The sequence below is a fragment of the Uloborus diversus genome, chromosome 8, assembly GCF_026930045.1.
Source record: "Uloborus diversus isolate 005 chromosome 8, Udiv.v.3.1, whole genome shotgun sequence".
Classification (NCBI taxonomy): domain Eukaryota; kingdom Metazoa; phylum Arthropoda; class Arachnida; order Araneae; family Uloboridae; genus Uloborus; species Uloborus diversus.
In genome coordinates this window covers 12,694,628-12,722,310 of record NC_072738.1, presented here as the reverse complement: position 1 = coordinate 12,722,310, position 27,683 = coordinate 12,694,628, and the positions used below count along the sequence as shown (strand labels likewise).

At 33.9% G+C, this 27,683-nt stretch overlaps 1 protein-coding gene across 1 annotated transcript in view; it reads left to right on the top strand.

The window, feature by feature from the left end:
* Positions 1 to 26,656, top strand: part of LOC129227931 (titin homolog) — a 111,028-nt gene extending 84,372 nt beyond the window's left edge. Inside the window, exons 8-17 of the mRNA XM_054862551.1 lie at positions 654 to 716; positions 2,264 to 2,326; positions 8,806 to 8,868; positions 9,935 to 9,994; positions 13,780 to 13,842; positions 18,088 to 18,150; positions 20,705 to 20,767; positions 23,497 to 23,562; positions 26,438 to 26,537; positions 26,599 to 26,656. Of these exons, the coding sequence (XP_054718526.1) occupies positions 654 to 716; positions 2,264 to 2,326; positions 8,806 to 8,868; positions 9,935 to 9,994; positions 13,780 to 13,842; positions 18,088 to 18,150; positions 20,705 to 20,767; positions 23,497 to 23,562; positions 26,438 to 26,537; positions 26,599 to 26,656 (662 nt within the window). The remainder of the gene's footprint in view (positions 1 to 653; positions 717 to 2,263; positions 2,327 to 8,805; positions 8,869 to 9,934; positions 9,995 to 13,779; positions 13,843 to 18,087; positions 18,151 to 20,704; positions 20,768 to 23,496; positions 23,563 to 26,437; positions 26,538 to 26,598) is intronic.
* The last annotated feature ends 1,027 nt before the right edge of the window (positions 26,657 to 27,683 follow it).

The window sequence follows — 27,683 nt, the reverse complement described above, 5'->3', positions numbered from 1 at the left end:
CTTTTGTGTGATTGCTCCATTGCTCCCTAATTTGTGCAGTGTAGAAACTTGTATTAATAATGGATAGAAGCTTTAAGCCATTGTGCTTCTTTAACTGTCGGTCAACAGTGACAAAATTACATTTAAAATACACCAATCACGAGAATAAATGCTTAGGTTGTATTTTAAATCTTCTAAAGAAAAACGTTGTATAATTCTAGTTCTATAAAGCTTAGACTCCCGATTCCTTTATCCCACAATTAGACTCCAACTCCGCAGCTCTGCTTACTGTAACAAATTTCATTATTATAATCTCTTTAGTTGGGTCTAATAATCTCAAATAAACGCACAATCTTGCACACAGACACTCAGATTTATACATGCACTGTAAAACGTCAAAATCTAAACTAATTGGAACTATAGGTAGTTCGGGTGTTCAAATTGTTAGAAAAATTTCGAAAATAACTAAAAAAAAAATACTGTTTAGAAAAAAAGAGTTATGTTTAAAATGGTGAACATTATGCATGAACGTAGCATAGAATACAATACAATATCAGTTAATATCATTGCTAAGTCGAACAGCTGTTACACTTAGTTACATGTTTGGTTGTGAGTTGCTTTTAGGGAGTTGTGTTATTGCATTTAAAATACGTTTTAAATTCATTCTATTTCAGCGATCATTCGTACCAGAACAGTTATTAGTGTTATAACCGAAGAAATTGAATGTACAGCTCTAGGTAAGACTTATCAATTTAATTTTTTGTGTATTGCTTCAAAACTTTTACTTTCTTTTCCCTCCATCTTCACTTAAAAGGATTAATGAACATTATTGACGCACAAAGAACCGAATTTTAAATCCTATATGTTTTGTAACACGTTTTATTGAAATTACTGGAACACATTAGATCTTTTTTTGCATAAAAATGACAATTTGCTCTTTCCACAAGATTTAAAAGTATTTCATTTCAGTTAAAAATATATATTTAAAACTGCTAGTTATATATGGGTTAGAGTTCTGAGATCATAACGCATCAATAACTAAGGGTTCATTCAATATTACTTTAAAGGTTTCTAAAATGTTTCACTTCAGATAAAAACATACTTTTAAAATTTCCTAGTTTAGTATAGAATAGAGTTTTGAGAACACAACATATCAATAACAAAGTGTTCATACAACATCACTTTACAGGAGCATTTTATTGCAGTTAAAAATATTTTTATTTTAAATTCCTAGTTAAATATGGATTAGACTCTTGAGATCATAAAGCATCAGTAATAAAGGGTTCATTCAACATCAACTTGCAGGGTTTTTAAAAATATCATTTTATTTAAAAATATATTTTCAAAATTCCTAGTCAAATATTGAATAGAATTTTGAGATCATAACACCTCAACAACAAGGGGTTCATTCAACGCCACTTTACAAAAATTTAAGATATTTCATTACAGATTAAAATATATTTAAAATATCCTAAGTTAAACATGCATTAGAGTTTGGAGGTTATTAGACATCAGTAACAAACGAAAAACAGGGAGGACGAATGTTACAAAATGTGACAGGTTCTGCTTCTACAGTTACGAGAAAAATCAAGTCTTAGAGCAATTTTATTACAAAGGATGGGAGGTCAAACAAGAAGGTTAACCTCACGCATTTCTAATAAGAAATGTAAATGAGCAATGACCTGACGTGTGACAAAGGGAGAAGAGGGGTAAGCCGAAGTGTGACACTTTGAAATAAAAGGGGAAGGGAGTCACAAATGATGGGGAAAAGTATGACATTTTTGGATAGCCTCTTAAACTAAATGTCTTCCCTAAGAAATTGCATCAAATGTAATGTAACTCAGCCTAGTGGCTATGTGGTAGGGCTTTGCGGTTCCACACCGCAGGTCCAAGTTCAATCCCCGGGTCGGGCTTGGTCGACTCAGTCGTTCATCCTTCCAGGAGGTAGATAATTTGAGTAATAAGGGTGCTTGGGAACTAAACCCTGGGGAGTGACGCATTCGGCTGACCACCTAACCGGAACATCTTTCTAGCAACCCAGAACCCTTAGGCAAGAAGACTGAAATAGGCACAGTAGGCCTTGGTCCATGGGCTGTCGTGCCACTGGGTTTAAACGAAGCAATGTCCTGGATTGTTGTGCAGTACATATTCTGCATTTACAGTGATCGCAATATTATTATTATTCTATTTATTTTTTACTTTTTGCTTTTGTGAAAATTGTAAAAACTAACATTTTAGCTTTTGTACCTGTCTTATCTTTTGTTGTGTATTTTTCTGTTTCTAGTTACCGAAATAGTCCGAAGAAAAACTCCAACAACGAAGGTGTATGTTACTTATCCTTTGACAAGTGAGTTGGCTGTATGAAAGATAACTAAGGATGTGCTCTATATTTTTTTGAGACCTGGTATAGTTCATTTCTATGCAGGCGAGGGGTCACTCATACTTTCGGAAGTTTCTAATTCAGAAAATGTAACAGGATTATTTTTGCTCCCCCCCCCCCCCGCCTCTCAAAATCGTGCCTCAAAATACGGCCCGACAAAAGATTGAAACTCCATTCTTGCTTTGGCATTAAAAAAAAAAACAGTCAATTACTGAATTTTTCAAACTAGCCAATTTCATTTTTCTTAAAGTTTTCTGACTGCTGACCAGTACTATTAAATAGTACCTTCGATGAAGAGGGCAGCTTCCGTTTTTGAGCTTAGCAGGATTTAGAGGCATTTTAGAAAATGAAGGGTTTTGAGAAGTTGTATATGTATATGTAGTCCTGAAAATTCGAAACATTTTAAGTAGCAAGTGGCCATTTTATAGTTGCAACTTTTTGAATTGCATGTTCTTTTTTTGCTTTGTGCATATTGATCAGCGTATTAAAATAATAATAATTAAAAAAAAAATAAAATAAAAAAAACACATTGTCTGAGAACAAAAAATAAATAAATAAATAAATAAACAAAATAAAATGCTGCATGACGAAAATTACTCGTTGGCCGTTGTTACATTTAAACACTTGATAAAAGAAACTCTTTGCACTGCTTCTTGAAGTAGTACTTTGTGGTTGTACAGTAGTGCTTTGTGATTGGTGCTTCTACTACTGTCTAACCCTATGATTTATGCATAAATGCATCACAGCACCTACTCTTGTGTTGTCATTTTTCCTATATAATGCTTTTTATTGCAACTTTTTACACTTGCAAATTTTCATTTCACACCAATCGTTTGAACTAAATTTATGATTTTTCGGTACGATGATCAATGTACGAAAAAATGTCGTGTAAACATTAGAAAATCTGTTTTTTTTTTTTTTCCCACTGAAACTGCGAGCATTGCGTTGCTTAAAATCATCCCAATATCCAGCTCGTACATTCAACAATCAAGTCTGATACTTTGGTTTGATTGATTAAGCGGATAAGTTGCTGGGGATTCGTAAATAAGGGGAGGTTTCTTTGGACCATCATGTAAAAAGCATTAGCCACAATTACAGCTCCTCACGAAGAACATGCTAATGCAAGCCAAAACTTCCATCTCTGTCCGATCTCTGTGTTTCCTCTTCGTAAAATATATTTTTTCTGAATTAAATGTCTTTTCAAACTTTTCAATCATGACAATTCATAAATGAAAATAGAAAACCATGTTAAAAATGAAATTTCTGCCATGTATTACGTTCTTTTTGATAAAAAAGGTTTTTTAAAGAAATCCCACCCCCTTCCATTTTTTTTCTTCAGCTTCCCTTAACGGATGAAAATAATTAGCACTCGTCATAAGTTAAAAATGCTGTCCTGATCTTTTTGGCAGCCACGTCTTCCCCGAATTCAACTCGGTGCTTGCCAACAGTCGAATCATTAGAATGTGGTTCAATAACCATTCATTACTTTACGTAATGAATGGTTACGTAATGAATGTTTATGACATTCGATAAAATCACTTGATAACTGGACAATCAAAATCGAAACATTGTTAATCAAGTTATCGAAGCATTGTCGATAACCATTCGAGTATGGGCCGTCAAATATTTCCACAACTAGTATAATGTAGTAACAGTATCTCTATATGCTATCCAGTAACTAAATAATTTCTTTTTCAGGATACATCCGTCGTTTCACTAGACCGCCAATGAAACCAGAAATTATAGTAATCAAAAATAAAGGTAAGCCTTTTTTCGTTCCGTTTTAAAACAAAACTATATGGGAAATACATGTATATCATTTACCACGTTCCTCTTAGAAAGTTTTTTTTTTAAAACTTCATTCTCCTAATAAAATATTTATTGAAGGTATTTGCTTCCTCGGATGCAATGCAAATGTAATTTCCATGTGCAACGGAGATCTTTCAATAGAAACTACTCTCAATAACTCGAAGTCGCAAGGAACCGTCTAAAAACTTCGGTAGTTCAGGTTATCTGAAGTTTCTTTCCCAGCTTTCTCAAGAATCATTTTTTCTTCATTTCTCAGGAATAGTACACAATAAATAGACTACAACACTTATACATAAAATACAACAGCCAGCTCAGTCATTCCATCCGAGGACTGCAGTTTCGTGCTTTTTAGCACTCATCAGCCCGGAATAGGAAGTACTGCGATCACTCGTCTGGTGTGCTAATTCTACATTAGCTACCAGTTTATTTGGCTCTCTTTGATCCCTTAAGAGGTTTTCAGCCTCCAGCCCAGTTACCTCCTATTCGGGGCTGATGAGAGCTAAAAAGCACGAAACTGCAGTCCTCGGATGGAATGACTGAGCTGGCGGTTGTATTTTATGTATTTCTGCTTTAGCCCTGGTTTAGGGCGGTAACTTACTGCAAAATACATCACTTATAGCTTACATAAAATTAAGTATTAGTATGTACTACATAAAAATACCTTTACAGAAAATAAATGTTATAGAGATACTTCGAAAATGGATGCTATTTTTGATAGCTCACATTTTTTAAAAATCACATCTTAAAACGTCAGTAAGTTTGTAAACAGAATTCGACGCGTCCGCGTTTTCGGAACTCTCCAAAAACTGCAGTAAAATTGTCATAAAATTCTCCTGCCAGAAAAAGATTTCCAAATGATCCCATTCGTCAGCCACTTTAGCTTCGTTATCATTGCTATTTATGAAAACACAGCTCTTAAAGAAGTTTTAACTACAGTTTCTCTCACAGGCAAATTCTGTCGTCAAAGTCAGATAATTTGAGTCATTCAGAAAATAAAGTCTACTTTTTTCAATTTTCACAAAATTCTAGGTCTCATAGATTGGCCGACAGTGAAATTTTAGGACGTCAGCAATAGCGCTATCCGTTACTTTCCATTCAATTTTGAAACACTATGCGTACTAAGGACCACTATTGTAAAAAATTAAAGCAAAGGAAATTGTTTAAGTAAAAAAAATTTCTTTTTTTGCTTTGGCTGCATTTTTATACATAAAATAAAAACGAAACTTTCAAACTTCGACTTAAAAGGTGCTCATTCGAGACATAGAGACAACTTTGTGTTGAAAACATTAAATTATTTCGGGATCGAATAAAAAGTTCGAGATAATCATATATTCCAGTTATAAGATTTCGAGTTATCGAGAGTCTACTGTATTTTGAAAGAAGTGATTTATTGGAGTTTTCTTTGGGTTCTGGAGTAAAAGCTCCTTATTTGAACAGTACTATTCATACGATTCAAGGTGTGTATGCATTTAAAATGTGTCATCAGTCTGAAGATAATTATTTTTGCCGCTCTTTATTTCTATCTATTTAGACTAGCTGACTCATGCGATGCATTCACGCTCGAAACGGTCAATCAAAAATCCGATTTCTTAGTGGTAATTTCTCGAAAGACTGACAAAATTTGAATTGTTTTTTATTTTAGTCCAATGGCAGATTAAAGAAAATAAAATGATGCCTTTTTTTTGTAGTTTTATGGAGCATTAAGAAAACGCGCCAAAAAAGAAAGAAATATATATTTATATATAAGAGAGAAACATTACAGCAGAGTGGTTAGTGCTTCATAGTACTTCAGTAGAATGCGATGGAGGTCTGAAAAAAATCAAACAGTGGGTCAGAATGAGAACATGTGTACCGCCAATTTAACCGATAAAGTTTTATATCTCCATCCATCAAAATAGCAGCTGTAGCTCAGCTGATGTAAATGGTACGAATTGGACATAGATTTTGTTTTGCACCCTGGCGGGCAGGCTATAATCATTATTGCTCGCTAGCGTTAGTCTTTTTTGCTGTTATAATTCATTGATTATGATATTTATTGCTAGATTGATATTCTGGTTGAAAACTATTTGTAATAATCTAACATTTCTCGTAGAAATCTAATTTTCTCAAAAAAGAAAAAATGGAGTATAACCATTCTTCCCCATGGCCCATGTATACATGTGACCATGTATACATGAATTATTATTTGAAATGTGTTGCAAAATAGTAGTGATTAACTTATTGCATTGAACTTACTGTGACATATTTTAATTTTATTTTCAATTTTTATGTACGAATTCTTTTAACATAGGCAATGACATGTTTATTTTTTACAGAGCAAACTCACCGAATGACTTTCCTGCCTACGAAGATTCACAGATTCACTTGGACCGTTTCACGTAAGTTCTTTATTAACGGATTTCTTGTACGAATGTTCTTTTACCAGGGCATACATTCAACTTAAATGCAGTAAAACAGATTTTGCAGCCATTTCTACTCCACTATCTCGCAAATCAGGGTACTCATTTTGTCGCAGTTAATCTTTTACAGAAAATTTTGGACATAAACGTGTATTCCGGGTCCTTGCAAGTTTCTTAAGCAGCCTTCTAGTGTTGTGCGTTCACACTGGAACTGAAACTTGCCGAACCATTGTAGGAAGTAAAGATTTTTGATAGCAGTCGTTTAATTTGTAACCTGAAGTTGAGCAATACCTCCTATTGACTAACCCATGTGTTGCCTGTAAAGGAATTGGTCCGAAATTCAATGGGCATTGATTCATTTGATTTCCCCTTTTTTAGGGGGGGGGGTATTTTTTGGTCTTGGTTTTGGATTAGTTGTAATGAGCCAGCTTTTTGGGCAATGTGTTCCGGTTCTGAGATTATAAACATTGTTCAGTGCAAACATCAATCCGTGTTTCGGCGTTACACTGTAAAAAAATTCCGAAACGTTACTGGTTATCTCCGTGGAACGTTTCGGGATTTCAGAGGTTTTCACCTATTTCCCCGCAAAATCAAGTATCTTCGCAAAAATGTTTCCTGAATTGCTAAAAGATGCACGAATGCAGACATTTCACAGGTGTGAAAGATATTTTTTGCTACCAGTTTAAAGAATGACTGAGCATGTTTATAATATGTATCGGCTTCAATTTGATCACGGCCCGTCCAGATTGACTGAACTCCCAATGGGAGCAAATAAGTCACTGGATTGCTGCAGCCTTGCGAGGCAGGAATTGCAGGCAAGAAATATGGTTGGTTCTTGCTTGCAATTATTCGCGCAGCTTTGGCCATGGTCGCGGTAATGCTTCTGGACCTTTCTTGGTAAACCAGGAAGGTTCTAATCAAATACATTAAACCTATTTAATTTTTGTAGAAGGTTCACGACTGGCTTTAACAGGGGATATTTCCCAGCATTTCAGGAAGGTTACTCACTTGTATCGGAAAACGTTCCTGGTTTTTGTAAGAAATGTTACTGGTTGAAATTGGGCACATCAGCTGCCTATTATTTTCCAGGAACGTTTCTGAATCGTTTTTACAGTGTACAAGGAACGCCTTTTTCAATGCAAAATAGTGAGCTTTTGGATGCATGTTCTTGCATCCAAAAGCTCACCATTTTGCATTGAAAAAGGCGTTCCATGTAACTCCGAAACTCGTGTCCAAAGTAAACTGAAATTTGTGCTATTTGACGTTGTTTCTTATTTTTTGCGAATATGTGTTTAAACCACAATTTCTGGGTTAATCGTTAAAATATCCTCCTTGGAGTTTTTCTTCCCAGACTTCGTTTTCAGTTGGATGTTAGTATCACCAAATCAGCTAATACTATACTAATGCGGAAAATGGTATAACATCTAAAAAGAAAAAGAGCATAAATCTAGTTTAGTTGGTACTCTAAAACCTTAAAGAAAAATAATTTTCCTGTTTTTGTTAAAAAATGTTCAAATCAAGAGCTTTCAATTAACATGTTTCTTTGAATTCATATTTCTATGTAGATTAAAAGTAACTCAATTGAGATATTAATGGGGAAGAAGGGGGGGGGGGTCGAGTTGGAATGCATCAAAAAGTCTGTACAATTTTACTTTTAAACGGTATTTTCTCAAAGCGTCAATTAAAAAAACTCATGGTACTTTTTCTAGAAAACTGCTTAACACATAACTTTTTCACCACATTTTATTTATGTGTTTATAACTGTATTGAAGTGAAGTTTTTGCTTTAAGATGCACAATTTTTCCTAAGAAGCTGTTTGTATTGTCGAAACGGTCCATGATTTTTCATTTGGAAAGTTGCAAAGTGTCTTTTGATTAAAATTTAATAAGTTTTGAAATTGACAGGATTACTTTCAAGTTTCACTTTAGTACAGTCTAAGATATGTCTTGAAAACACTGAAATTTTTAGTTTTTCCTCATTTACACTTTTTGAGAAAAAAGGTAAATAAGGATTTTAACGTAAAAGCAAGGTAATGCAATTAAACATTACTCGTATGCAGGGTACTAACTCCCCTTAAATAGTGTTTTTTTTTTTATAGTAAAATGTCTTTATCAATGCAAGATTTGATAAGCACTTTGTATATCCGATTATGAGTCTTTGATAAATGCGAAAGAATTATAGATTGTATTACTTTAAAAAATGTGTAAAATTTCATTTAAATTTCCCTTCGGCTTTCAGCAATTACTCATCTTGACAGAATATACAGAACAACAAAGCGCTATGTTACCCTTCCTCCTCAAGGTAAGAGAAGTTTTGTTTTCTTCAGAAAAATAAGTTATTTTAAGCTTCTAGAAAACGTATTTTACCCCTTCCTTTTGTGCAATCAACATAATTACATATTCCACTTTGTCACGGCTTGCCGATTTTCAATCTGTAGTCTTTATGATTGATCGATAGCGAGTCACATTATTCGTTTTTTTTTTTTTTTTTTTTTGCAATTATTTACTTATATGATTTCGACCATAAAATTATGGTAAAACTATTTAACAATAACGTTTTCTATTTCATCATTTTAACTTAAATGAAGTTTCGAATTTGATTAAAACTCTTTGAGAATTATATGAAAAAAGATGTAATCCATATCAAGTTACCGAGGGGAAAAAATATTGTCCAAGTTTCTAGCAAAATAGGATAAAAATGTATCGGGAAAAAAATCTGTATTGCTTATCTTTGCTCAGAGCTTAATTTAGAAATTTTAAGACGGTTTAGAGATTAGACCGAGCGCATGTCTGTCAGTTTTTCTCAAACAATAGCATTGAAGGATGTGTTGCAGAGTTGAGCTTGAATACAGTTTTAGTCATTTTATATATACTACAGTCAGGGTTTACTGATTTTGGAAACTACTTGAACGAAATACTAGGTAGCAAAATAAAGCTATTCTGATGTTTTTTTTTTTTTTTTTTGATTTAACTCATTAGTATTGATGATATTTTTGTTTACGATTCCTTTTTTTTCACTTTGAAAGCGACAAAAGATTTTTTTAATAAGAAAAAGTATTTTAGCTGTTTTTCTTTTAAAAATAGCTACTAATTTGTTTATCTTTTACATATCTATTTCATCAGATGAGCGAGACGTATTTTGTTCCTAGAAATCAGCTTAACATGTTAAAAAGGTATTGGTGACATAATTTGACGTCTTAGCAAGCTTGGAGAATATTGATTGAACAATAGAATGTCTATGTAGATTTATAGGAAAGTAGGCTCTTGTAGTTCTGAACGGAACTTCTTGTTTGATTACTGTTTTTCTACTTTATGTGACTTTTATACGACTCAATTTAGTTTTTATGCACTCTGTCTGTTTCTTTTAGAATGTACTGCCATAGAAGAACAGCCACGCTATACGCAAACTGTGAAATTTATCCCATCAGGTAAGCATTCTCTTTCTTTGCTTACATTAGTTGTCTTTATATTTACTAATAATAAAGCTGAAAGTCTCTCTGTCTGGATGTCTGGATCTCTGTGAAGCGCATAGCGCCCCTAGATCGTTTGACTGATTTTCCTGAAATTTGGCACAAAATGAGTTTGTAGCATGGGGGTGTGCACCTCGAAACGATTTTTCGAAAATTCTATTTTGTTCTTTTTCAATTCCAATTTTAAGAACATTTTACCGAGTAAATTATCACAACGTGGACTAGCAAGTTACCATAACGTGGACAAGCAAGTTACCATAACGTGAACGAGCAAACTACCATAACTTGGGCGAGCAAATGAACAAATTATAAATGATTATTTGTAAAAACAGGCGAATCAAATGACCTTTTTATTTTCTATTACGGGCAAAGCCGTGCGGGTACCACTCTTATATTATAATACAAATATAGATTTTATAGTTAATAATACCGCGCATACGAGCTAATAAGGACCGGTTCTTGGATGACTGAAATTCGGATTACCGAAAACTCTTCTTTGATTGAAGCAAATGTGAAAAAAAAAAAAAAAAGATAGTATTGTTTAGGGGAGAGAGAGAGACGACCTTTTCCTAAAGTTTTTTTTTCAAATGTGCAGAATATTGTTTGCTTTGAATTTCGAATGTCATTTTCAGCCTGTGTAAAAGTCCTCTCATTCGGAGTGCAGAGAAACCTCAGAAATCCGGACTAATTGGGGTTGAGCCCTGTTCAGATTCCGGAAAGTTCCGATTTACCGGTTGGTCGATTTAAATTCCTGTTATTGCTTTATTAGTGATCTAGCTCAATAGTGGTAATAAAGCAGTTTAGACCCCCCTAAAGCGAGGGAGCTTAATACGTCATCTGCATAAAAAATGCAAAAATATCGACATAATTATGTACAGTAAAATAAAAAGAAGTACAAAGTGAGTGTACTAAAGGTAATGCTTATACGTATCGTGTTAAATAAGCCATATGTGAATGTTAAAGACGATCAAGACAAGTTAGAAAGATTTGGTGTAGAGAATTGAACTGCAATGTCGTTAGAAACTAATGGATTCAATTTTATTGTTTTTGTGGGGAAAACTATTCATAATTTGGGGCTGCAAAATATAACTAAAATAAAAAACACTCTATAATTAACCTATATGCTATGAATGTAGAGTTTTGTGTTTTTAAGTTTATTGAAATATGTTTTCCAAAAAATATGATTTTATGTTTTGTCATTGAACTTTTTTTATTAGTTCAAGTTTGGACTCAATGCATTCAACCTACCACAACTTGTATGTATCCTATACCTGCTACCAGTAAGTACATTTTATACTGCATTTTATTAAGTTGAAACATTACGTATATTAAGAGAACTCTCATTTCTTTTTGCCATATGTTTTCTCTTTTCCTCCTAAAAATTGGAGAAAGAGAGAGAAAATTCAAGGAGAGACGTGCTTTAATATTTTACTAGTGCACAAGTTTTCAATATTTAATTAAGTTTTGACTTCCATTTTTAATCCCCGATGCAACAAGAAAGGGGATTTTAAGTTTGACTTGTCTGTGTATATGTGTACCTGTTCGTAGTTCCTGAAGGGATGAACCGATTTTTTAATCCGTTTTTTGTTCAAAAGAAGGCTTGATATTCTGCTCAGCTGGGTCTTGTCTTTGCATGCAATTACCGGAGGCATTGATTGAAAAATCTGCATTTAATGGAATTGACGTGGTCCATTATCCATGTCCATCGAGCTGGAATTATATCCGTTTTTTTTTAAATTTTTTTTTTTTTTGTAGCAGAGCTTAAATAAATTCTAAGCTTTCATTCAAGCAATTGGTAACAACGTTATTGTTGGCTGTCTAGAGAAGTTATTGTCTGAGCATAGATTACATGGAAAAGCTAATATTTGGTTTATAGGCGGAAATGGACGTATCTTTTAGTTAATAGGGGTGTTACTTTGTTACAGATGGTCACTTATGCCTCCCTATTATTTAGCCCCAGTTTTGTAAAAATTAAAATTTGCTCACTGCGATATTTTTTTCATCTAAAGTGCATTCGATCTATATTCTCACTACAAAAATTGAGTTATTTATTCACAAAATAGTTTGGAGCTTACCATTTTGCTTATACATTCCTGAACGAAATGAAAACATTTTATTTTCTTTTTGTTGTTTCCATAGTAACTATTTTTGCTTCCCCTCATTTTATTTTAGGTAAGGCAATAAATGAATAAGGCACTACTGGCATTATAAAACGCGTGTATCAATAGCCCATCACTATTTTCCCCCTTTCCCTGCTAGATTCATTCAGATGGAATCGTCTTTACTTGGCTGATTTCCAAATTACATACAATCCGTGGTCAAAGAGTAGCTCAATAATTGTTTAAAATTTTAATCTGTTGCCAGTTTCAAATTGTTAACGAATAAAATACGTTATTTATTTTAGCAAATAAGAAAAAAAAATGTGGGGATTATTTGTAACAGAAGTAAATGTATCTAACTATCATATGAGGCAGTGAGAAGCAAAGAACCAAAATAAAAATATATGGAGGTAACCAGAACAAGTGGTAGGTGAGCCTCTCCTCTTTTTTGGGGCAAGAGATAGTACTAGTAGCCTGGGTTGGTGCTGCTTTACAGCATGGTTTGGAAAACTTTACAATGAAAGCCTTGGATGGGACTTGCCTTCGCTTCTCACTGCCTCATAATTATGTGCTCTGAACCACGAAGTACATCTCAATATGAGAATTTCAATGATGGTTAAGGTTTTTATTTTCTAAATTTAAATTTAATATTAGTACACTATAACTTCGATTTAACGATTATATCAATTTAATGATACATTTCACTGGTCCAGATTTAACTGCATTGAATGTATTTGCTCCTCGATTTAACAATATCCTTAAATTAACGATAGCTTTTTCCAGTCCATTGACAATAGTTAAATCGGGGTTTCACTATACTTATATTTGTAGTTTTCAAGTGTATTGTTACGTTTATAATCAACAAAAAAATATACATTAACCCCTTCAGACCTGGTGTCCGGTATACCAGACAACCTCTTTAAACAGCTGCTAATCATTTAATAATTGATTTAATTAGTTGATTTTTTTTTGTAGTTGACTCTTTACATTCTGCTTATTATAATCTGAGAAATAATTTTTCGTTTTGGAATTGACAACACTGACATATAAGGATTGAGAGGTAGAGAGTGGCTCATTTTTCCAACCATGGATTTTCATCTGAAAAGCGAGCTTTTCCCCCTGATTTTTTTTAAAAATGTATAATCTTTAATTAATCGTTTCAAACCCTTATATTATGTTTCATTATATTATTTTTATGTTAATTGTTTGTAGAACATTTTATAATGAAGTTTGTTTGGTATTTTATCGTTTTTGTAAATGAAATATTGATTTCAAAAATATAAGTTTGAAATATTGGACGTGCCATAACTCTTTTAATTTTTCTCCTACAAACTCAAAATTTTGTCTATAAGATATCCTTTATCATAGTACACTGTGTACCAAATATCAACATTTTTGGTCTAATATTTCATAATTCCGACCGAAGGGGTCAATGTTCTCTTTGCGCATCCAAAGTTGATTTACTCCTAAATTCTTTACATTTTGCCTTGGTGAAATCATGGAATTCCCCACTAATGGGGTTAAATACATTTCTAGATCACATGGTAGATCTTCAAATGTAAAACTTTGATCAAGTGTAGGTATTTTATTTAAAATTATTTTCCCATATCTGAATATCGTTTGTCTTTTTTTTTTTTATTGCAGCAAGAGTTATAGAGCGAACGAGGCCGCCCCAAAGACCTGTTACCATAATTATCACGTTTCCTCGTGAGTAAAGTTTTTGTTTATTTTTTGCAACGAATTCAGTGTCAAATAAGTTTGCTGATTTGCACTAAAGTGAATCCTGAAAAGGAAATTAAATTCATTTTGATAAATGCAATTTCTGAAAAACTGTCTAAATGCTCTCATGCGCTCAAAATAAACAAACTTCTAACTCAATTCCATAGCTTACGTTTCCCGAGGAGATGAAGGAACCCGGTTTCTGCGAGATGCGAAACTGTTCTGGGCCTTTAATTTTACCAAGAGCACTCCAACACAAAGAAGTATCCGAGGGATCTTTTACATGCTGCATATTCATTCGAATTGGACGCTGTGGAGTTTCTACAAGAACCTATTGACAATGAAATCGATGCAGACTTCAGAAATCTTCTTAGGCTATTTTTTCTAAACCTTAATTAATTCTAAGTACTTTATTCTGAAAATTAAAGGGCATTTTCAAAGGAAATGCAATAAGCGGGAGCAACGTTTGTTTGCAGAAAATTTGGATGCAACTAGTTTGCATTGGACAGTGCAATCGTCAAATACGGAAGAAAAGTGGAATTGTATTGATATTATCCACTTTCATCATAGTAAAGAGAATGTCATTCGACTTGAAATTATCATATTTTCCCTCCACAGTGATTTTTATTTCAATTGCAGTTTGAAAACACATCCAATGTACTAGTTTTCCAGTCAATGTAAACGCGCTCTTAAAGCTGTAATATTGGAGAAAAAAACCATTACTATGTTAAACTGCAGCTGATGAAGCAATGGAAAATAACACCAAGGTGAAAGTTCTATCTCAAAAAATTGGCCGGAAAAAAGGTTTTCTTTCTTGTAGTTGCGCTAATATAGGGTCAGTTCATATTCATAGTATCAAACTGTTTATTTGTTTGGACTACCTTTTTGAAAGATTTCAGTTGAAAAAGTGTACACAATAAGTGCGATTAATTTTTAAAAGTTTTTATTTTTCGAAACGAATTAGTTTCGTTTAATGTGATTTCAATAGTTTCTTGCTAGTCAAGTTTGACTTGATGCGGCTCAAAATAAGTGTTTGGGCTGTTTTCATATCGTTAAACAAAACTATGCAAGCAATATTTCATTGAAGTATATTAAGTTACGTAATTCTTATTGCTTGAGAAATGTCAGTTCCTGGAGAGAGAAAACTCCGTTAAGAGCCAAAAAAAGTCCATTTCCCATCACGTACACATTCAAAAAGAATGCAAAATTTTTTTATTGTTTTATATTCTCTTATTGGTGTACAACTGTCGTCAGAAAAAGACTCAAGTCTTAAGAAGCATAGGACAGTTGGTGATTTACTTTCAAAAAATAAATATTTTAAAGTGTCATAACTTTGATTCTAAATTTCTTTCGAATACTCTACATTTAGGATAACGGCAAAAGTAAGACATGCTTAATACATCACTCTTGCGTTAACTCAATTTTCTGAGGCTTTTAATATATTTAGACTTTTTAAACTATTTTTCTCTGATGCAACTACATCTCATCTAACGTTTGGATGCTTCTGAGTCCTCTGAATTAGTTAATTCTATTTTTATTTGCTCAACTTCGAGAAAAGGTCCGATCCCAAGTAACACACACTGAAAAATCTGATGATACCCAGTAATACATAGGATGATTAATGGACCCAATTCCCCTTTTCTCTTCAAAATGTGCAAAAGTTTTTCATTTTTAGACCTAAATCCTTAATTCAAATGAACATGAAACACCCAGCTGACCTCGTGGTGGCTGTTCATAACCTTGCACCACGGCCTTGTAAATACCAACTAACTCATAAAATTCACAGTGATAATACTAAATGGTTGCACCGTATTCATGGGCCACAGTAATACAAGTTTTACCCGCCTAAAAGGCTTATTATTTGAATCCAAACTTATGACTGTCTGTTACTGTACCCGTGTCTTTTACTGATGCCGTTACCCTCTATTGAGTCACTGAAAATTATCGAAAATTTCAGCACTTCTGTGTATGAAAAGAATACCCAAATTACTCGGTTTAATTATTGTCTGCGCTATTCTGAACGCCATGGTTCTGTTTGTGTTGTCAACACATCTGTGTACACTTTGGTCTTTACTCTATGTTAACTTTGTTTCCAGCTCCGTTGACGGAAAACCAATGTATAACCCCAACCACCTGTATGACTCATAGTCTCCCAGTCAAACGTGAGTTCATTTTACTTCTACTGTTTGCATCTTTGTCTTCAAGTTGAAAATTAAAGCATGAAAAAGAAGCTTAATGAATCATAACAAATTGATAGGAGCTAAATAAAATAAATGCATACAAATAAATAATAAATTTCAAAAATGGTTTTAAAAAACAAATATAGGGCTGTAAAATGATTATGTTGTTGTCTTACGAAATAAACTATAGGAACTAATTAATCAAGTTACAAAATTAAAGTTAAAGGCTGAACTCAAGCATGCATAAATTTGTGGATTTTAGAATTTAGAAACCTTTAAAAGCAAACAAGTTTTCTATGTGTTCATTGATTTAAGGGGAGTTGGTACCTTATAACATTAAAAAATTATGCTTTTCAGTTCTTACGTATTCAAAATATTTAAGTCAGGAGCTTTCAAGTAACACCGAATTCATGTTTCTATGTACATTAAAAGAAACTCAATTTGAATGTATTAATGAGGTAGAAATGCATTAAAATGTATACGTACAAGTTTACTTTCAATGCCGATTTTTCAAAACGTCAATTTAAAGAACTCATGTTAAATTTTCTATAAAACTTTTTACACAATAATTTGAAAAGTTCACCAGATTTTACTTAAATGTTCATAATTATACTGAAGTGGAATTTTTGCTTTAGAACTCGCTTGTTTTCCTAAACAGCTGTTTCAATGGTCAAAGTGTTCCTTTTTTCCATTTGAAAAGTGACTAAAGGTAAATTTAATAAATTATGAAATAAAGAGAGTAGTACTTAAAATTTCACTTTAGAAGACTTAGATCTTAAACCAGCAGTTTAAAATCGCAGTAGAAATGAATATTAGTGAGCATAAAGTAAATTATTAATAAATTAAGCGAATTAATTTGAAAGCTGAACCAGCAAACATGAAAATTTGAAAATTGGCAAACAAAAAGCTGTTAAAAGCTTTTCTGAATTCGTCATCCATTTCAAAGCACTTTGGCGCCATATAATTGTTATTTCTTGAATGTTTTTCAATCTGTCCAATTCAGTAACGTAATCTTTTGATTTTAACTCAATTCCAGCCCGTACTTACGTAGTGACGGCGACGAGGCCGAAAATATCAAGTGTCCACATCACACCATCTAGTGAGTATGCAAATTCATTTCACTACCTAGTACCACATTTAGACATTTAGACGCAGCTTCATCAACCTCTTTTCTGTTCCGTCGTCCCATCACACCCCGGCAACAAAAGTAACACAAGTTTAAATTAAAAAAACAAAAAACAAAAAAAAAAAAGAAAAAAAACGCTTTAACTACTGATTTGAAACCCAAAATGTAATGCTCTTTCTTGCCATTAACTCGTCCAAAATTACGTGGAGGCGTAAAAATGATATAATCAATAGTAACTCATCATTAAAATTTTCAAATTTAGAAGAAACATTTCCGATTTCCAAGTCTGAATTATTAGTTTAGACCACATAAACTAACTTGTAAACATCAAATCGTAATGACTTTGAGCATTTTGTAATATTTGAGCCTGAATCACTTAAAAGTATTGTTGCGTAGAACTTTGACTTTCTCAACTGCAGTTTTTTTCTTTTTTTTTTAAATTCTCACATTCCTTGCCGGGATGCGATACGTTTAAGTTTACATTAAAAAAATTCACAGCTAGTGAATAAAGTAGTGAATATTGAATGTTACTATTTTAATACTTCATAGTCATTATTTTTAAATACTGTTGCTGGCGTAGTATTCAAATGCTATTTTTTTTGTTAGTAATATTGCTTATAAAAAGTGTCTGCCGTTGCTTTTACTCATTATATTAGTTGGGGGAAGGCTCAGCGTTAGTACTAGAGGGGTTACGACTAGATGTTTAAAGTATGCTGATGACTTATTACAGATATAATCGATAACGAAGTGCTGGAAAAAGTCTTTAAAAAATGATATACAAATAATGTTTTTTCACCTTAATTGATTCGTTCTTTTTTCTTGCATAAAACTAATGATAATTTAGTCTCGACTTCTTTCTGAAATGCCAATATCAAACCATGAACTATATTTTTTTTTTACATTCTAAGCTATTTCACTTTGTTTTAGCTTTCAGAACACGATATACTTTTCCTGATACCACTGTCAAACGCCATACTTACATTCCGAAAGGTAAGTGGACGAACCTTTGAACCCATCTAAAAATAAAACTTTTTTTATTAAAAAAAAGGCTAACACTATAGAGATAATGTATTTGAAATAGAAAGTCCAGTACATTGAACTCCCAAACGACATGAAAAGTACAGATGATTTTTGTAGACTTCCAGAGTACTTGAACAAGCATCAGCTTCTATGTTCGGTAAACTCCCAGATGACTTGAACAAGTATAATATGATAACTTGAATGAGTATAACTAAAAACTACGATTCGTAGAAAACTAGATGACTCCAACAAACATCAGCTACCAACTCAGTCCGCTCAACCGATCTGAATAAGTTTCTCTTACCAACTCGGGAGCGTCGACTGTCAATCGACCCGAACAATTATCAACATAATTCTGCAGAGTTTCAGAGAACTTTAATAAGAAGTGGCAGATGACGCTGGTTGAAACGTGTATGAGCAATTCGGTTTCGTATACTGTGGGCTTGAACAGGTAGCAGCATTTTAACCCATTGACATGCACGCGATATGGAACAAGGGTCTCAATAAAGTCTCAAGAACTTTAATAAGAAGTGGCAGATCACTCTAAATGAAACTGTATGAGCAATTCGGTTTCGTATACTGCGGGCTTGAACAAGAAGTTGCATTTTAACCAGATAGACATGCACGCGATATGGAATAAGAGTAGGAATTTACGTATGATGAAACGATTTTCATGTAATTTTATGAATCATCATTACTTCTTATCTGCTTCCAATATTTTCTTTAGTGCGAATATGTCTCTTTTCCGTATTGGTATCATTTTCACTTTCCGCATGGTTTTGGTTTTTAGTAATAGTTCTAGTAAACTGTGCAACCGGCAAGAGGGAGACTCTGCATTGTGTGACTGTACAGAGTCAGATGAGCAAAAAGATAGTACAGTACCTTCAGAATTTGATCATTATAGAAATATGACTGTGCGCGAGACCAGTTTTCGGTTGGGAATCGGGTATACGGATCTTCGGTCGATTGTCTTCTTTTCTTGTTACGTGTTCTCTTTTATTCATTTCCAATCCATGTGGTTATGTTTCTTAATTTTTGGACTGCTTGCTGTCATTCGTTTCGCTTTCCAATTAACTTCTAATCTGAACTATTTGGTGTAAATATTGATGTCTTTTACTTGATGTCTTTTCACTCACGACTTTCACTTTTTGTTGAACATCCGTTTCTCTTGAAAAGGTTATTCTCTGTAGAAGTAGCTGTTTACGACATTTTCTTGATACTGTTTTTTATTTACGTTTTACTCGTACTCGTTTTTCATTTTATTAGTAGTTTAGCGTACGGCATTTCTGATCATTTTTTTCATTTCCAAGTAGTTATGTTTTGAATGGTAGTTTCTCTCTTTTTGGAGTTTAGCAACAAAGCTGTGTATAGTTGAACCTATAGTTAACGGGCTACACGTTATGCCATTCTCATCAATATTTCTCCCTATCGATTTTCATCCAGTGGTGAAATGCAAGATCCATGTCACATTCCGAACTCCGAAAACTCGGTCGAATTGTTGCCGAATATTCGATATTCGACCAAATCACTAGGGAGCATGCCAAGTAAAATGATGACAAGAATTTTGCATGTAAAGTTTTTATGTGCCAACCAAAGGAATGATTTTTTTTTTTTGACGGCACAATTAACAAAATTACTACTTTGATATTAAATTGGCCTCTGTTTTCAAACACTAAACTTTTTTTTCTCTTTTTTTTCCCATTTCCGTAAACAAGGTATTATTTTATATTTGTTATTTATTAGTAAAATAATTGGAAATTAGCTGCGTCATTGTTTATGGTTTCTTCTAGTAGGTAACACTTACATCTAAGGATGAAAAAAAAAGGAAACAAAAAGTTTTGAAATTGAAAAATATTTTCGTTCAAAAGTTACACATTCTGGAGAATGACCCATGTGCTTTAAAGAATAACGAATTTGTGTATTTTTCAGGTCTTCTACATCACCCCCCCCCATCCCCGACGTTTCTGGCTAGTTGATCGTTTGCAAATCATGGTACCTTTAGATTTTATCTAAACTACACTCAGTGATGCAACAACCCATTGGGGCCTAGGCCTACTGTACCCATTTCCGTTTCCGTAACCGAGGGCTCTGTGTTGGAAGTCAAAAGTTTCAGTTAGATGGGCAGTCGAACGCAGGCCTCTCTCCCCCTCCCCTCAATTTAGTTTCCAAGCATGCTTGGTACTGATTTTATCTACCCACTGACGGGATAAAAGGCTGAATTGACCGTGCCCAACGCGGGAACGAACCCGGGTCTGGGCGTGGAAACAACAAGCGACTCTAATAAGCAATTAGACTTCTTAGATTTTATCCACCTTCCTCAAATGCTTGTTGTTATTTTTTTTTTGGACATCTTGCATAATTAACAAAAGAAATAATTCTCTTTGTTTCAAAACAACTATGCTTTTACTTTATATTAATTATCATGTGTGTTTTTTCTTTAAACATCAATGTTTTGAAAGATCAGTACTTTGCTATGTCGTTGGTGTCACATTTCTATTTAACACTAATAAATTCTTTCTTTCAGTTGAGGAAGAGTGCGACACTCAAACGGTGACTACAGTTGGAATCCAATGCATTCGTCCTCCAAGTAAGGATTGAAATCATTCTTCTTAAAAATCCGGAAGTGACAGAAAAGGTTTCACACCAATCGCAACATCAACAAAATACATTTACCTCAAAAAGTTAAGGTACAACATGTTTTCGAAGCTTCTGTGCTGTTCACGGACGAGTCCAGATTTACATTGGAGAGTGATGCAGGGCTTCTGATGATCGGGAGGGAACAGCATACTACATACCATCATTCCAACGCTGTTGAAAGACACAGGGTAGAGATGGTAGAATCACACACACACATGGTGTGGCAGGAATCTCGCTCGGTGGTCACATTGACCAACATGTGTTCCATTGAGCAACTCTTACTGATCCAAGATATCGGGATGAGATCCTTGATCCATATATCTGCCCATATGCTGGTGCTATTGGTAATGACTTCATTCTGATGGATGATAATGAACGACCTCACAGAGCTCGGATTGTTGAGAGTATCTTGAGGATCACGGTTTTGAATGAATGGAATGGCCAGCTCAATATCCAGACCTGAATCCGATAGAACATCTTTGGGGCTATCTGGGCAGAAAAGTTGCTGCTTTAAATCCTCATCCAAGGTCATTAGATGAGCTGGAACAAGGCTTATTCTGTGTCTGATCTTCGCTTCCTATTGCGGTGTCCGACAACATAATAAACAGCATGGAAAACCGATGCTCCAATGCATTCAAGTTAGGTGGACACATTCCTTGTTAGAACCCATTCTTGTATTGTTTCTATAAAATTTTACTGCATAACACTGTGATGTACTGTTTTCACCAAGAATGGACTTTTCCGCAAATATTGATCGTTTTGTTATAAATCGTTTTTGCAATACACTTATTCAAATTTTTATGACGCAATCAATATAAAACTTTTTAATGCACATTTCCATCAAATTCTTTGTTTCTACATTCATTCATTTGCGAATTAGACGCAAAAAACCGGTTGTACCTTAACTTTTTGAGACAGTGTAGGTCCGGAATAATTAAATGTGTATATAACTAAGCATATCATAATAGCAATGATAACTTATTTGTTCCTAAAGAAGCTTTAAAAAAATCCCGCCAATTAAAGTTATTTTTAATGATGAAGTATAAAAATAAAAGGAGAACCAATAACACGTTTGGAAGTTTTACGAAACCATGACATGCTAGGAAACTTTAAGAGCCAATCACAAGCTCAGAAGCTTAACGAAGCAACGAACAGCTCAAACTTAACGAACCAATGTTGCATTCAGTAACGGATTTTTGACACGGAACTTTTTGACACTGTTGCAATCGGTCTGAATTTATCCTAATGAAGGAGTTGTTTTTGAACTGTGCTTTTTGTGATTTTTCAGCTGTTCCGGAATTAGAAGAAGTACCTTTACCAGCAACAATATGTGTAATCATTCCTCCAAGTATGTATGATTTTTAATGTTTTACTGAGCACTTTTTTTCAGGTTTTGTTAGATCAGGGGGTGTAATAATGTTTTTTTTTTTTTTTTTTTTTTTTTTTTTTAACCTTCAATAGGTTGAAAACTATCCTTATTTTACTCTTCGTTCAAATTAATCTAACAAATCTAATTTTAGTTTAAAGGTTTAGTTGAAGGTCTAGAAAACCTGGTGCTTTATTTGTTTAGCGTTGGGGGGGGGGGCTAAATTTATTTTAAATCAAGGAAAAAATTAAACTGTTTCATGTTTAATACTCACTTTATTTTAAGCAGTAGGGGACAGTTGGGAGGAATTTGACCAATTCCATTTTGTTTCTTACTTTACTAATCTTGACTTACAAAGAATCCAGCTCTGAAAAATCTGATTGTAAGTCCTTTAAGCTACTTTAAAATTAAAGAAAAAAAACTGCAACAACAAAATACAAAAAACTTGAGTTTATGTGCATGTTTTAAAACTATAGTATTTTTGTTCCACACCTACGTTACTCGAGAGAGGAGTAGGTCAAGGTTTGAGAAAGTTAAACTGAAAGAATATTGTGTTTTTATTTTTTGAAAATAAAGAGAAAGTAGGAATGAGCTCGTCTAGTACTAGTGGTTGGGACAGATTTACAATATGTTTTTCTCTGCTCTAAACTCTAGTCAACTTCCTATACTATAGTCATCTTAGAAATGGAAATTCAGTGGCCAATCCCAAAATTTATTTTTTGGGGGGAGAGAATGGTTGGGAGCTAAGTTGTTTAATGTCTGATTTTTAAATGGGCATTTTGTGTTATAGCAATAGATGTCCCCCTCCTAGAAGCACCTATTGTCCCGCGAGAGTTGGCTTCTAACTAACGACTGCAAGACAAAATAAATCTTCAAATAATAAAGTTCGCAGCTAGAGAAAAATTATGGTAATGACATACGCAACTTTTTATCATTTTTTAGATAATGGAACTATTTTTTTACACATTTTTACTAGTGCATAAAGGGAAATATTCAAAGAAATCTTTTTACGAACAAGTTAGTCATTTATAGGATTAAGTTACCGCCCCTAAGCCAGAGCTAAGCCCCCCCCCCCAGAACTGCACATAATGTAGCAGACAGCCCGTTCATCACAACTAGAGACTGCAGTTTCGTTCTTATTAGAACTCTTCAGTCTAGCATTTCAGTCTCTAGCTGTGATAACGGGCTGCCTGTTATATTGCATGAAGTTAGCCAGTATTTAATTGTTTAGTTTAATTAGCATTTTCAACAAAGTAAATGAAATTTCCCTTTGTCTGAGAATGATTCTAATACTTTTTTTTCAATCATTTTAGAAAGACCGCCCATAAGGGAAAGAATTACGCCTACAACTATTAAACGCCAGCGAGTGACTCCAAGAAGTAAGTGAAGCGAAAGGTGATTGATTGTGAGACACTGCGCAATCGACATTAATTCCTCTAATAGAAAAATAGAAACCTTCGACAAACTTCACAGTTACATTACGCGTTTCACTGCATTATTAGATTCAATCGCAATTGTGAAAGCGTAACCAAACAACTAGTGAAAAGAATAAAAAGTGATGCAAGTAGGATAACTATTCAAATTGACACAGATAAAGAAACGAGGTAGTTTCGTCTGATTATTTTTAATGACGTTAGTTATTTATTCATTTTCATGCGTTATCTGCTTAGCGTTTTTTTTTTTAAAACTTTACCCTTTTTTTTTGATATTTCATTAATTAGTAAATGTTTCTCTGGTTATTTTCATATCAATGCTTACATTTATTTCTGATTTTTTTTTTTCTTTTTTATCTACACTATTATCAAAGTTTCTTTGAGCAGTAAGTTTTTTTTGGGTTATTTTCACATAAACAACTATCGTCGCTTTTTTATGTTCAGGACTACACTTAACAAATAACGCAGGGTTTATTTATCACTAAATTAGCATGATATTTTTTGTCTTAGTGAAATAAGTTCATGGTTTTTGCAGTGAATGAATCCCATGTGTAGTTCAATACACTGTAAAAAAAATCCGTAAAATTTACAGAAAAAAACTGTCAGCCAGGACGCCAGTTTTCTTACGTTTATTTTACAGAAATCTTCCGTATTTTTATTATTTATTCAAGCTGATTTATTATTTTATGAAGATTAAAAAATGAAACTATACTTTCATAAATCCATTTCAATATTTACTATACTACTACGAAATACATGTATACAAAGGTAAATTTCCGAATATGCCTCTGTAACAGATGACAAAAAAACATAATAATAAAATATTGATTAGGATGCAATGAAATGGAAGTTGCAAACGATTTAAGACTTACTCACTTTAAATAAATATAAGATCAAAAACTCGAGCACGAGAACCAAAATCCAAACACGCGCTCGAAATTTCGAAGATTCGAAGAAAAACAAAGTATAACCGGTTACAGATTCAAAAAAACAGAGAAATCCTGTATTTTATTACGAACAGTTTTTTTCTGTAAAAAATACGGATAACTTCTTCAAAATTTACAGTTTTTTTTACAGTGTAATTAGTGTATCAGACTCGGAGGGTTCCAGGTTTCAGGCCCGTTGCCGCAATACATCCACCCACCGACTACATTCGCGTCAAGTCCATTGGCTTTTGGATAGGTTACTAGCACCCCACTAACTCCGGGTAGATGTATTCAGTAAGTAAACGGCCTATAGCTAGGGCTAAAGCAGAACACATGGAATATACCGCCAGCTCAGTCATTTCCAGCCAAGGACTGCAGTTTCGTGCTTATTAGCACTCATCAGCCCGGCATAGGAAAGTGACTGACGACCAAACGGCACGACCTTGAGGGTCACGGATTTAGACAAAATTCTAGATATAGGTCCATCTCACTATATATGAGCCCAGGTAAAGCGGTTTGACTGCATAGGCCCTAGTTTGGCTGCAACGAAGACCCAAAGTTGCTAGTTTGGCTGCAACGAAGACCCAAAGTTGCTAGTTTGGCCTCAGAAATGCAATGGCGTATCCATTGGAATTTCAGATTTCGAAACAATGTTCGATGTACCAACACATTTGGAATCTTTTGTTAGTACAACGAGTGGAAGGGAGAATACCTATTTATTTATGAACATTATTTAAGTTACTTGAAAAGTTGAAACGATCTTGTATTTTTTTTTTTTTTATGTGCCATGTGCATGTGCAATAAATTAGAGCTTTTTCTCCTCTCCCTCTTTCTGCTTATCATTGTGGAATATATTTGATAACAGACGATGAATATCTAGTAAAAGTATATGTTTTTATTAACAAACGATAAATACTTTTTACTAGCAAAGAATTAATATAAAAGGAAAATAATTAGTTTCATTTTCAAACGATAAATATCCTGTAACTATGTTATTTATTAAGGCATTCAAGTTATTGAAATTAAAAGTAGTGTCCAATTTAACTTTGAGAACTTATTAAAAATTAGCATTCAGCGTAATTAATTTAAAAGTAAGTGCCTGAAAATGACTCATACTGCAGTACAATGGCAAAAAAAGGGGTAAAAATGGTATTTCTGAAAGAAACTCCATTGCAATACTAGGTCCAAATTAACAACTTTGGACCCCCGTTGCAGCCGAACTAGGGCCTATGCAGTCAAACCCCTTTACCTGGGCTCATATCTAGTGGGAATCGACCTATATCAAGGATTTTGTCTAAATCCGTGACCCTCAAGTTCGTGCCGTTTGGTGGTGAGCCGGAGATGGAAAACCTCATAAGGAAGCCAAGAGTGCCAAACAAAGTGGTAACTAATACAGAATTAGCACTGACCAGACGAGTGACCGAAGCAATGGTTTGGTTCAACTTGAATATGAAGGCAAGGCAGGTATATTCAGTAAGTAAACGCCCTATAACCAGGGCTAAGGCAGATACATATATTTCGAAAATACGTGAAATACACCGCCAGCTCAGTCATTTTCAGCCGAGGACTGCATTTCGTGCTTATTAGCACTCATCAGCAAGGCATAGGAAAGTGAGTGAGACGGAGATGAAAAACCTCATAAGGAAGCCAAGAGTGCCAAACAGACTGGAAGCTAATACAGAATTAGCACTGACCAGACTAGTGACCGAACTCTATTCCCGTTCTATCTCCGGGTCAGTCACTTTCCTATGCCAGGCTCATGAGTGCTAATAAGCACGAAACTGCAGCCCTTGGCTGGAAATGACTGAACTGGCGGTGTATTTCGGGGTAGGTGGTTAAACGTGGTTAAAACATAAACAAATGAGTTATTGCATTTTCTGCTTTTATTTCTAAAGGAAAACTTACTGATCAAAGACTTTCTCTTAATTTTAGGACCTGTCTATGCAGTAACAAAGTATCCCATAATGCCAAAACCAATGGAGTGTTATCCAGAAGGTGAGATTGTCTTCCATTCATTATAATATTGTGTTGAATGCAAATTTGATTCTCTTTTTAGGTTTATGGGTTCTGAAAATAACAGCATGTGTGAAAAACATAACATCAGAAATCCGTAACATAACCAAAGAACCTTATTGTGTGTGTTCTTTTCTACGTCAAGATTTTAATAAAGGAAACAGCTATTAAATTACTTTTTTGCAAAAGCCTGGTTATACCCAACCTCTCTTATACGGCGTAATCAAAAAATTAAAATTCATATGTCGAATAAAACAACCAGAGTTCTTTTTAGTGCAATTAGGATTCAAAATCTTAAATAGTTAAACTTAGAAATTTGTTGAAATTACAAAAGCGCACACTATATTAAGTTCATGTGTCCCATCTAGTACAGTCCCTAGCGCAGCCAGAACTGACCATTAGGAACAGGAGGAGGTGTTGGTCATAACATTTACTTACGTGGAGGTAAGCTACCATTTGAGGATTGGCAATATGTGTGTAGTTCATCGGATCTAGAGAAGTTTGTCCTTCCAAACCCCCCATCAATGTGCCCCTAAGTCAAGCTCTTAATGCCATTGAGTTTTACCCAGAAAACCTAGCTTAGATACCTGACACATGACGACCTTACAGTTCTTATGGCAATCTTAAGGTTAAAAGTTAGAGACTTGTCCTAGAAAAGTTTGAATTTTAACGAAACCAAGAGAACAGAGTGAGCTAGATATACGAGGTGTTTGAAAAGTCATTGGCACATCTTAAAAAAATCATAGAAAAGCAACGAATTATGGTATGAATATGCAGTTTGTGCCATAATACTTCACAGGTTCAAGAATTTTTTATGACATCGTAAAAAAGGGGAGAAAATAAAAAGAAATATGTATATAAGTGTGACAACTGTATCGTCCCAGTAAGAAAAACAAACGTAATATGAGGTTTTTAATCATTTCAACAAACAGGAAGCAATACCGTTCATTACCAGAGTTCTATGTTTGCAGAGTTCGTGGACATTCGATGAACTTGAGTATCGTTTAGATGTAGTTCGAGCAACAACCGGTGCACACATTCAGCTCTAGTAATGAAAGGTATTGCTTTCTGTTTAGTTAAATGGTTAAACACTTCCCATTACGTTTTTTTTTTAAATTTTTTATGGGA